Here is a 13,016-nt window from a genome sequence, read left to right as displayed (position 1 = left end):
AGGGTCAGATTAGCAGGAAGGCGACTGGTCCTGGGGACGCTGGAGGAGGGCAGAGGCTGGCTGTTAGGTTTTGCTTTTCCTCTTTAAGTCAAATTGTTTAGGGGTGTGAGGGGAGAGAAACTTGGGTGGAGTGGGGATGACTTCATGGCAGAGATCTTGGGGCTGAGAAGCCCTTGGGAGAAACTAGGTTTGGGGGTAGAAACAAAACCCAGGCTCCTTGATGGCCTTGAGAACAGGTGCCTGAGGATTGATGTGAGGGTCCCTGGCCTGGGTGTCCAGGGCTGGGACAGATACCCGGCAGGCTCATCAGCCTCCCACCTTTCCAAGTCTTTGGGGACGATTCTAAGGGTCACCATGGCTGTTCCCCTCTTCGTCCAAAGGAGATCATGTCTCACTCCGTCTCCTGCCCAGATCACACCTTCAAACAGAACAGCTGATTACTGTCTCCCAAAGTCCTCACCCTGCCTGGGCCTTTACATCAGTAATTTTGGGTGACAGAACACATCCACATTATCATGAAGTTCTTTTACATTTACTCAGCGTTCTGTTTAAGGTAGGAAGGGCAGGATATGCCCGAGGTCACAGCCTTGCACGACCCAGCAAGGCTGGAAGTATAAAAACAAGGACTAGACTAGGTCCTTGTGTTCCTGAGCGACACTGTGGATTTGAACATTTGCAGAAGGCTCCCGACAGGTCTCTTGCAAATGCCAAGACTTCACTTCTGTATGATACAGAATATTCTGTGCCATGTTGATATTTTAAATGTCTTACTTCTTTCCTTTGTTTTTTTTTATTCGCCCACCTTCTCTTGAATGTCTTGCACAAGGTGCTGTGGAAGCAAAGGTAATCTAGCTGGGGAGAGAGCCAGCCAGACAGTGACAGCCCAGTGTGTGAGGGCACGGATGCAGCTGGACAGGGATGGCAGATGACAGCCTAGGGCTTGGGGTGGCTTTGGGTTTTCTTTTTTGCATCAGCAACTCGAGCTTTATAGTATGGGTAGAGTGTGGTGAGAGGAACACGTGGTGCACCGGGATTGAGAAGATCTGGATCTAAATCCTGGTTCTGCCACTTACTAGCTGTGTCACCTTGGGCAAGTCACTGCTCTCTTGGGGCCCCAGTTTCCTTGTCTGGGAAACCAGGACAGAAGTTCCATCTACCCCTCAGGACGGATGTGAGTCTCAAGTGAGAGAATGCTTGGGGAAGCACATCACACAGGTGGCGAACTCTAAATAAACTCAAAACCAAGCCCTCTTCCAACACTACCACCCCCAACAGTGATATGGTGCATGGTATTGGACTGGGGTCTGGGACTTGGTCATGGTCTTGACCATGCACTCTCTTGCTAGGAGACCTTGCATGGCCACTTCCCCTCCTCTGGGCTTGGTTTCCTCATCTGTTAGGGAAGAACTTCCAAGTGATGATGGTTTCTGTGCAGGGGTCACTGAGGGAGAGCGAGGAGTTTGCTTCCCTAGAAGTTTACTGTTAGCCTCTTATTATGGAGGATTTCAAACATATACAGAAGTAGAGAGAAGGATGTAAGAACCCTCATAGGCACATCCCCCAGCTTCACATTATCACCATTTTGCCAGTCTTGTTTTACATCAAATCCTACTTCCCCCACTCCATCTGTTTGTTTGCTGCAGTACTTTAAAGCAAACCTCAGACATCGTGTCATTTTACATACAAACACTTTAGTATGCATCTCTCATTGACTGCAGTTTTTAAAATGCAGCCACCATGGACTTATCACACCTGACAGAATTATCCAGCCAGCCAGGCCCCAGACCACCGAGGCTGTCTACACTCCAGTCCATAGTGATATTCCTGATGGACCCAAAGATACCTTCTTACGGTTGTTTTATTTGAATTAGCATCCAAATGAGGGAAGTCCACATGCTGTGTCTGGTTCTTTTGTCTCCCATGTATCTTATTCTATGGCAGTTCTCCTTCCCTCCCTTTTAAAATTATTTATTTATTTATTTATTTATTTATTTTTGGCTGAGTTGTGTCTTTGTTGCTGCGCACAGGCTTTCTCTAGTTGTGGCGAGCGGAGGCTACTCTTCGTTGCAGTGCACAGGCTTCTTATTGCGGTGGCTTCTCTTGTTGCGGAGCACGGGCTCTAGGCTTGCGGGTTTCAGTAGTTGTGGCTCGCGGGCTCTAGAGTGCAGGCTCAGTAGTTGTGGCGCATGGGCTTAGTTGCTCCATGGCATGTAGGATCTTCCCGGATCAGGGATCGAACCCATGTCCCCTGCATTGGCAGGCGGATTCTTAACCACTGTGCCACCAGGGAAGCCCTCCCTCCCTTTTTTGATGCCATTGATTTGTTGAGAGGACTAGGTCATTTGTCCTGTTGATTGTCTCATAGTCTGGTTTCTGTTGATTGTCTCACAGTCTGGTTATCCCTTCCTCATGGTGTTGGTTAACTTGTTCCTCTATGTCCTGTATTTCCTGAAACCTATAGTTAGACCTAAACAAGATACCCTTCCTATTGGTGATGTTCAGTAGAAATATAGTGCAAACCACATATGTAATGGAAATGCCAGATTTTCCAGCAGCCGTATTGAATAAGAAGTAAAAAGAACTAGGTAAATTAGTTTTAATAATATTTTTTATTTAACTCAATATATACAAAATATTATCATTTGAACATGTGATCACTGTAAAACTCATTAATGAGATAGTTTACATTCTTTTTCTCATCCTATGTCTTCAAAACCCAGTGTGTATCTTACACTTACAGCACATTTCAGTTCATTTGCAATGCAATGGTTAGAGTGCAATCCTGCCAAAAAAATAAAGTTGTATTTAAAGGAGAATATTTTACACCACTTCAGTTTTTGAATTAAAATGAATTAAAATTTAAAAGTCAGTTCCTCAGTTGCACTAGCTGTATTTCAAATCCTCACTAGCCATATGTGACTAGTGGCTGCTATATTGGACAGCATATAGAGAGAATATTTCCATCACTGCAGAGTTCTGTCAATAGCACTGAACAAGAGGCTTAAGCAGATTTAGGTTCAGTTTTTTAAGTTGCAATACTTTGTAGGTGTTGCTGTGTACTTCCTATTGTATGACATTGTGTTCAGTTGTTCTGTTTTTCATGATGCTAAGATTGATGAGTGGGTCCATGTATGCTTCTGGACACTTTTAAAGAAAGGAAAAAAGATTTTGAGGCTCTTTATTTAGGATGGATTAGGTGGCAGGGAGTGAATGAGTCCCAAAACTGGGACAGAAGCCATTCTGGCCATATGAAAATCATCTGAGGACACTCTGTGATATAGTGGTTGAGAGTCATTCTGCCTGGGTTTGAATCCTGATTCTACCACTTACAGGCTGTTTGACCTTGGGCAAGTGACTTAACCTCTCTGAGCCTCTGTCTCTTCAACTGTGAAATAGGAAACTAATAGTATTGTACTTTAGCTCATAGGGTATTGTGATGATTAAATGAGATAATGTACAAAAAGTATACATTATGCACAGAGTAAGTATTCAGTGAATATTAATTACCATTACTATGTTGCTGTTATTACAAAAATACAGGTTCTGAGGCCTTGCTGCTAGAGAATCTAATTTGGTAGGGTCTGTGGTAGGACCCAGAAATCTGCATTTTAAACAAGTTTTCCAGGTGGTCCTGAGTTCCTGGACTCTCTGGCCCAGATCCCTTCCTGAGATCTTTTCCTGGGGTGACCCTTGGCTCTGTTGCAGCTCCAGAGAAGCACGTGTCGGCTGGATACTCCAGCATCTGTCAGAGGCCAAACAAGCCCAGTAGGACTGCCAGATTTAGCAAACAAAAATCTCCCATTTTATCTGGCAACCATAAATCCCCAATTCAGATAAAACTGGAAACTAGTCTTTTTGCTCCATGGGTCTCTCTATTCCTGCCACATCAACCATAGGGTGCAGGAGGGTAGAATGTGAGGACAAAAGCAGTATTTTAGAGTTTTTAGAGATGAATATAATTAATGGGTCTTGATGTTTAAGTTAGGGACATGTCTTTGAAGAGGTCATCTTTTATAAGATGAAAGAAAGGGGCTTTGGGAGCCATCTTGATCAGTCTGCTCATTTTGCAGGTGAGGAAACTGAGGCCTGCCTGGAGGGGGCAGGGGAGTGAGCTGTCCAAAGCCAGTAGCAGGGCCGGACTGGAACCTAAGTCTCCAGCTTCTGGCCCAGCATATGTTCCTCTTTGTCATCCCACAGCACTTGTTTCTGTCCTCTGTCACTTGAGTCATGTGTTGGGGAGGGGTAGCACCTAGGGTAACAAGGGACCTGGGCCTAGAGTGTGAGCAGAGACCCTTCTGGTGACACCCTAAGGGTGGTTCCTGCCCTTGTGATCCAAAGGGAGGAACACAGCAAGTAGAAATAGAAGGAAAGTCAGTCCCTGTGCTGGCTGGATAGAGCCCCAGAGATGAGTGAGGGGATTCTGCTAAGCACGGTGCCTGGGGACAGGGTCAGGGGTTGCACGCATGGGCTTGGGCTCAGGACACACAGGGCTGACTGGGCCTGGGCCCTCCTTACTGGTGTCTTGCAGAGTGTCCGGAGGAGAACTCTTCGACTTCCTGGCCCAGAAGGAGTCCCTGAGTGAGGAGGAGGCCACCAGCTTCATTAAGCAGATCCTGGAAGGGGTGAACTACCTTCATGCCAAGAAAATTGCTCACTTTGATCTCAAGGTCAGTGGGGTGGGGGGGAAAGGGAAAAGAATCAGGTTAGGAAGAATGGGCCCAGTCTCTCCCAATGTCATTGCCAGGAGGGGTCAGCGCCCACTAGGCCTTCCTCCCTCATCTTACAGTTGAAAACTCTGAGCTCCTGGGAAGGAAATGATGCCACGGGAGTGTCCCCCTCCTGAGTTTCATTTCTCAGGTAAGGTTTTCTTCACATAGGGGCTGATGGCAAGAAGCTTCTGAATCAGACCACTGACACCTTATCTCTTTCAGGGAATACATAGGGTGTAGTTTTTAAATAAGTAAGCCAATGACAGGAAACTTGAAACCAAACCCATTTCATAAGACTGAACTTTTCAGTAACCAAGAGCTAACTCCTGAGCGGGCAGAGCTAGACGCATTCAGATGAATACTGCTGAGGTTGCCTGGCTCTCTGGACCCAGCACAGCATCCAGCATCCTTTGACCAGAGGTTATAAATCTTAGAGCCCAGTGACCACTGGCTGCACTCCCCCACCCGCCCCTTACTGTGGCCATAAAACTGATTCCAGGGGCCATTGATCGTTTGTGGTAACTGGTATTCAGGGTCGAGAAAGTTCACTGTGACCACACAGGACTGCACACAGGAAGAGTGTGGTCAGAGTAGAAGGATCAGTTCCCATAGTAGCTGAGCTCAGCTGCGTAGGCTGATGAGCCTTTACAGTCACCTGAAGCATCAAGATCCCCCAACCTGTAATCAGAGGGACCCGTTTATTGAGGAGACCCACTGATTTTTTTTTTTTTCTTTCTTTTTTTGGCTGCATTGGGTCTTTGTTGCTGCTTGCGGGCTTTCTCTAGTCGCAGTGAGCGGGGGCTACTCTTCGTTGTGGTGCGCGGGCTTCTCATTGCGGTGGCTTTTCTTGTTGCGGAGCACAGGCTCTAGGTGCGCAGGCTTCAGTAGTTGTGGCTCGCGGGCTCTAGAGCGCAGGCTCAGTAGTTGTGGCGCACGGGCTTAGTTGCTCCGCGGCATGTGGGATCTTCCCAGAACAGGGATCGAACCCGTGTCCCCTGTATTGACAGGCGCATTCCTAACCACTGCACCACCAGGGAAGTCCGACCCACTGATTTTTCTATCCAGAAATTCCTGTTGTGTTTCAAGCATTGTGCTGGGTGCCTGCGTGTTGCTACAGGTACAAAATCAACTGAGGCCTTGTTTGAGCTTAGTTCCTCTTTTCCAGGAACTTGTGCAGGAATCATAAAAGAGAGATCAACAACTCTTAAGTGCTGTGATAGAGGGAAGTACTGGGGGGCTGGGAGTCTAAATGAGAAGCCATCTAAGCCAGACTGGGGTATCCGAGAGGGGGCTTCCTGGAAGAGGTGGTATTTGGATTGAGTTTTGAAGGACTGCCAGGAGTTATCAGAGGGGAAGAGCCTTCTAAGGAAGTGAGGCCAGCAGGTACATGGTCCTGAAATAGCACAGTGCGTTCAGGATAGTACAGGCAAAGGGTGAATGTGCTGAATGGAGAAGCCAGGAGGAGAGCAGGAGGCAGACACGGGCCATGGGAGCTAAGCCAAGGCAGTTGAACTTTACACTGAGAGATATGGGCCAGATGAGCAGGGAGGTGAGGCGAGCAGATGTGTCTTTCAGAAAGAGCTCTCCGGCTGGGAGCACGGATAGCATGGGGACGGTAATCTGGGTGGGATGTGGCAAGTGCCAAACTAATTTGAGGAGGGGGTGGAGTCAAGACCTTCTATAGAGGTTGCTCTGAGGATTGATCAGGTGCCTAATTAGATGGGGGAGATGAGGGGGAGGGCAGAGTCCAGGACGACACCCAAGCTCTGGCTGGCAGGGCTGGCCCAGAGAGGGTATGGTGTCTTGTGGTCTCAGAGGCTGCATCAGGGTGTGGGCTCACGTCCCGTACAGGGATCCCACCCCAGCTCTTACTGTGCCCCGTGGGGCGACCTGCTGTGAGTCTCCCCTCCTTAGGCCAGATTGTCACAGTATTTTGAATTCCTCCAATAGGAGACATCTTGCAGAGTCTCACTCAGGTGTCACAGGGTGAAAGTCAGGGTCACTGAGGAGTGTGTGGCCTGGGCAGGGCTTTGGACCTCAGGGTATTAATACACCAAGCAGGAAACGGGCTACCTGGATCGCACGTGTGCCTCCTTCCTGATAATGCTATGGGTAGTTGACTTATTTTCTATGCCTTTGCTGGCTCCAGGAGGCTGGCCTCAGAATGGCCTCCTTTGTCTTTTCTCTCATGGGGCTGGTAGAGGCAGGCGTGTGGAGTCCACAGGCCCCGATGACTAGAGCACGTTCATGCTGTACGGTTGGCTTCTCTGGCAGCTTGCTGAGGTGGGGGAGTTATAGCCCGGTCAGGGTTTCACCCTCACTCTACCGTGTACCAGGAAACAACTGAACCTCCGTTTTTCAGCTTTAACACAAATGATAATGCTTACCTGTTAGAGTTGTAAAAATGAGAGAGAAGCAGCATTAAGTTCTGGATACCAGATAAGTCCTCTGTAATAGTAGCTGGTATTGTTATTTTCCTTCCCAGAACAGAGGAAAAGAAAACACACCTCCTGTTACAGTGTTTTGGGCCCTGATAGACTAGGAAAACGAAGCCTGCTAGTGCAATTCTAAATTGCCCAGCAGAGAGCTGAGATTGGTTGCTAGGTGGGGCTGCTGGTGGGCGATCTTGTCTGGCTCCTGGGCTCAATCTGGACATTTTGCACAACCTGGAGACAGTCTGGGTTTCGCCTGGATGCATGTAGGTTGAGGATACTGCTGACCCCTGCCCTGCCTTGTATCCTTAGAGGGGCATGGGCCAAGAAGCCTGCTGACTCCCCTACCCGTGGGTCCCTTGGCCCAGGCCCAGCTGGGCAACTTCAAAAGTGATGAGTAGCTGGAACTCAGTTGGATTACCTCATGATTGACTAGACGCTTCCTGGAGCCAGAATGTGGGTATGTGTTCCCCTTGGCTGGAACTTCCTGCCAGCTGGAGGGATCATGCAGAAGGTCCAGCTGGTAGCTTAGAGGGGACTTCTTGGTTCCATGTTGTTTCCCACCATATAAAATTCATTTTATATGAATACATTACTCTTCCTGCCAGCTGGAGGGATCATGCAGAAGGTCCAGCTGGTAGCTTAGAGGGGACTTCTTGGTTCCATGTTGTTTCCCACCATATAAAATTCATTTTATATGAATACATTTCTCTTCCTGATTTTCCTTCTCCACGAGGGACCTCTGCTTCCCCCTCCTCTTGTATTCTGTTACTCCTTGCCAAGTGAGTCAGGCTCGCTTGGCTGCCCCATGAGCACAGCCACCATTGTTATCTCCATGCCCCTGCTCATGACCTGTTCTCCATGCTCACCTTCCAGCTGGAAGGAGCAGGTGTTGGAGGAGGATCAGTTCTCTGGCCTGCCTTTGGAATAGGAATGACCTCTTCTCCTGTGTCAGCCATTGTGCTGGAATGGTAAGGCTCTATCCCTGCTTATGACACACTCCCAACCTTGTGGCAGAGAGCAGATGAATGGAAAAATTAATGTACAATAAGCAGCCTTGGTTAAAACAGATCACAGCATGCTGTTGCCCAGAAATCTGTGACAGATCCTTGTCACCCATAGGACAAAAGAACCCCTTCTCAGCATGACATTCAGGTCTTTCTTAAACTGCCTGAGCCCTGATTCTGGCCTCATCTACCTTTCCCCACTCCAAAACACTAGCCCCAGGCACCAGGATGAGAGATACATGTCCTGGCCCCTCTTCTCTGTTCATGCTGTTCAAATCCAGGAAGCTGCTAGTCTTCCTTTTCTCTGCCTGTGGACTTCCTGCTCATCCTCCAGGCCCAGCAGAAATGCTATTTCCTCGGGTAAGCAAGCCTCTCCCATGCCTGCCAAAGCATAACTGAGAACCAACCTGCTTCCCTGCTTATCTTGCCCCTTGTATAGACTTCCACTGACAGCATTTATCACCGGGCATCACTTTCTGCTCTTGTCTCTAGCGCAGTGCCTGACACATGAGTTACTCATTGTTGAATGAATGAGTGAATGAAGGAATGAATGGCTTAGTAAGACAAATGCATGCATGGATATCATCTGGAAAATGCAAAAGAGGTGGCAGGCAGATTTCAATTCAGTGATGTGGCATTTACTGAGGGACTATTGTACACCAGGGGGTAGAGTGACAAGCATCAATAAGGTATGGTACCTGCCTTCCAAGGGTCCACCATCTATGGGGAGATGGCCGCAGTGAGACTGGTGCCGAGGCCATCTAAAATAAAATCTACCCGTGACTCTCATTAAGAAACACTCACTTCCAAGGGGTAACCTCTCTGCCTCAGCAGAATGAATACCATCCTAGTGTGTGGTGTAAATTCACCACAGACAGGCCCGCTGGTGTGGGTAGGTAGAGGGGGTGCAGGTAGATGATGTTGCCCTGTGTTTACATAAATGGACGTGACACTGCGACTGACTGCCCCTCATCCTGGGTATCATTCAGTGTGCCATCTGGAGGATGGATACCAGGAAATGGGGCTCAGCACCACCCAGGGACCTCACCCTAGTACGTAATCCCACACAAAGGCCTTGTAGAGGGTGTTTTTTTGTGGTTTTCTGTTTGTTTTGGATTTGGGATTTTCCCCTCTGAGTATGGGTGTGTCTCCCCTACCTTCCCCAAATCCAACCTGAGAATTCAGAAATGGAAGGTGACCCTCAGGTCTGACTGGTATTTTAAGCAAAAAGAACACACCATGAGAATTGAATGAAATTGTATGCAAGCCAGGAACCCGGAACTCTGAAGGGACTTTTTGATTTATGTAAACAGTGTTAAGAAGAGTGAATTCCTGAGCAAGATACTCCAAAACTCCAAATTCCTCTGTGTCCTGATCATCCTTTGAGTTGTTTGTATGTTCGTGATGCAATGGGGTCTGCTCATCAAGCTTTCATAAGAATGATACTAATAATACTTTAAATGTACATTGTACTTTCTAGAATACAGCATGCTTATACATCTCTTCTCTCATTTGATCCTCACAGCCACCCACTGAGGTACAAGGTATTGTCACTTTTTTACACATAAAGCAATTGAGATTCAGAGAGGTTAAATTACTTGTCCAAGACCACACAGGTACTAAATGATAGGGCTGGTACTTGAACTTAGCCAGTGAGGAGACACTAAGCACAGCTGAGTATCACCAGTTTTTATTTCACCAGATTCTAACAGTATGGATTTCTTACTTGCTTGCATCATGCCTTTTAGGCATAGTTAATCCGAAGGTTTATACTGTGCCATAAATTTATCCTTTGCACAGTTAATTTCTCATCTGGTTACCTTAGTTTTTCTTTCTAATAGGTTATTCCTCATACTTAAAAAATTAATTTGTATTCTATTAATTGCTATAAAATGTGCATGCATTTGAAAGTAGATCTTATAAGAATGAGATGATTTCCATACTAAAACCTTGGAGCATGTAATAGAGGTGAGACTTGGTAGTTTTGACTGTCAAGATAGGTTCGGGTGAGATTGTAAAAGTTTAGGGCAGAAGTTTGTATAGGCAGTGAGAGCCATAGAAGACTTTTACCCCTCAACATTTTTTATTATGAAAACATTTCAAAATGTCTGAAAAAATTAGAAGAACAATACAATGAACACCATTATGCCCTCCTCCTGCATTCAACATTTGGCCACATTTTCTTTACCTCTTTCTGTCTTTAAAAAAGAAAAAAAAAATTTACATTTATATAAAAAGCATTTTATATATATATACACACACACACACATACATGTGCATATGTGTGATTTTTAAAATTAAAAATAGTATCTAATAAAAATTTAAAAATAAGTATTAAAGTGTATGTATTTATTAAAATTATGGTATAATTGGAAAGAAAATTGTAGCTATCGTGACACTTCACTCTAAACACTTCAATAAGCATCTCTCAAGATTAAGTTCAGTCTCCTACCAACCCACAGTACCATTATCACACTTAAGAAAATTAACAGTAATTTGTGGAAGACCTTTAACTGGTAGAGAAACATTATTCTATTTCTTATTTAGAAAGAAAATTCTTCTGGCAGTGGAGAGAGAGTGGATGGGAGAGAGTAGGCCAGTTGGAGGTAATGATAAGACTGTGGGAAAGAGATGAACCGAAGGTACCCCTTAAACTTTTCTTAAAAAATGAAGTCAATGGTCTTTTATGCTATTATAAAAAGTAACAAAATACAGAAACATACAAAGAAGTTATGTATAGACTCTCTACTGCAAAATAATCATTATTAACATTTGTTATATTTTCTCCAGCTTTTTATAAACAGGGTGTGTGTGTATGTGTGTGCGTGCGTGCGTGTGTGTGTGTTAAGGTGTTATAACTATACTACTTCTACAGTTTTCTTTCCTGCTTTTTTCACTCTACATTCTAACCCAAGCAGGCCACATGGGCTCTGTAGTGATTTACTTTGCTGTTGAGGCTTTTATACAAGTCTTTCTGATTTCCTTACCCTCTTGGCATGTTCTGAGGGTGGACCCTGTTTCCTGTTCCTCATACCCAAAGCTTAGCTTGTGCCCCAGCCTCAGTATGTGCCCCGTGGGCTCTTCATCTCAGCCCCGTGCATCAGCGTGGGGGCCCAGAGCCCTAGGGATGCATCCTGGCTGCTTCATCAACTACTGCAGGGCCACCCTAGGGTGACCCGAGGAGAAGTGAAATGAGGACACAGAGCTCCTAAATGGTTGAGGGAAGGAACAAAATGTGGCAAAAATTAAACTATGGAGAGCCATAATTGAAAGAGTTGAAATATAACAGTAAATGTGTAAATGGGGAGCATTAAACCAACAAGCTGCTTTTTATGAGATACAGCAGGAGGCCACATGGGAAGTGGAAAGAGGAGAAGATTGTGGGTCAAGCCTGCATTGAAGTCTCACCTCTGCTAGGTAAGGTTGGGGAGGTCATGGCTCTGACCTTTCCTGGCCTTGAAAGTGGAGATAATATTGCCCCTCACTTCCTCACCCAGGAATGGAGTGAGGGGCCAGGGAGAGATCAGTGTTTCTGAAAGGTCCCTGTAAACTCTAAGACTCCTTACAAGTGCTGGCTGAATTTTAACTAGCCTCCCTATGAGGCCATATTTCTCCCTATTCCTCTCTTTCCTCCAAAGTGATTCAGAAAGGGAGGTGGGCAAGGAAGCACCCAAAGGGGTAATGAATAAGGTGGTGCTTTCCTACCAGCAGGCTGGGCAGATTCCCAACGTGGCAGGACGCTGTGTGAGGTTGATATGGCTTGGAGTAAATATCATGATCCCTATTTTACAGATGAGGAAACACAGACAAAAAAGCAGTTCCCTCCTCCTCTTTTGTCCTTATTACCTTTGCCATCACCATTAGGTGCTCAGAGTCTCTTTGCTACTTCCAGCTGCCCACGGTCCTCCACTCTGGACCCCTGCCCAGGCCTGGACTCCACTGAAGTATCATGTGTTCAAATAGTACCTTTTAGGTTCCATTCACTTCTCTACCATTAGCCCTCCCCATGCAGCTGATCTCAGTAGAAGTGAAAGAACCTGATTCTGGAAGTGGTAAAGGGTGGTGGAAAGGTATCTTGGCATGAAAAAACCTGGGTGAAAACCTAGCTGCACCACTTCTTAGTCACGTGGCCTTGAATAAGTTACTTAACTTCTCTGATCCTCAGTTTCCTCATCTGGGAAGCACAGACAGAACTTAGTCTACTCAGATTCTGTGCAGTGGTGTTCTGGTAGTAGCTGGATCTCCAATAAACAAATATATGTACACACACACTAAATTATTATAAAGTCTACTGATATTAAGGCTTATAACATAATTTACAAGTAATAAAATATATAATACTTTTATTTTGTAAATTTCACAAAAATAAATTGATTCTCGTAGAACACTTTCCTTGTTTTTTGCTGACCTCTTGTATCAATAGCCAACCTATGGATGCAATAGACAAATGAGTGTAGTTGCAACAGGATTGTTCATTGATATTTTTGTTTATGTTAACAAGTAAGGTGAAAATGAAGCAATGAAGACGTGTGTTGGAACTTTACTTGTTTGCCAATGACATGAGTGACTTCTTTGCTGAACTGGATAATGGTTTCTGAATATTGAAAGATATTTCTTCAATTTTCTCTGCTAGCACAAAATAATGGCTGTAGACACGACACCCTTATAAGTTTAATCTCTGTTAAGTGATTTTCTGTAGAACTTCCTAAGTCTAGGATCAAGAAATCAAGTCCTGATTTGTAGTGTCTGCTGATTTCTGTGGTGTAAATACACCCACTGTGGCCAATTTCAAGGCACCAACTTGATGACACTGACTAGAGCTAGGAAGAGGGGTGCAGTAACATACCATGATGAAGTATGTCCCCCAT

At 45.6% G+C, this 13,016-nt stretch overlaps 1 protein-coding gene across 3 annotated transcripts in view; it reads left to right on the top strand.

Annotated features, from left to right (window-relative positions):
* DAPK2 (death associated protein kinase 2) overlaps positions 1–13,016 on the top strand; it is a 128,647-nt gene that overhangs the window by 79,182 nt on the left and 36,449 nt on the right. For all 3 annotated transcript variants that reach the window (XM_082383376.1, XM_082383374.1, XM_082383375.1), the window contains exon 4: positions 4,529–4,667. In XM_082383376.1, the coding sequence (XP_082239502.1) occupies positions 4,529–4,667 (139 nt within the window). The remainder of the gene's footprint in view (positions 1–4,528; positions 4,668–13,016) is intronic.

Source organism: Balaenoptera borealis (genome assembly GCF_965194805.1).
Source record: "Balaenoptera borealis genome assembly, chromosome: 3".
NCBI classification, from domain to species: domain Eukaryota; kingdom Metazoa; phylum Chordata; class Mammalia; order Artiodactyla; family Balaenopteridae; genus Balaenoptera; species Balaenoptera borealis.
The sequence above is the reverse complement of the archived record's forward strand: the minus strand, read 5'-3'. Positions and strand labels throughout refer to the sequence as shown.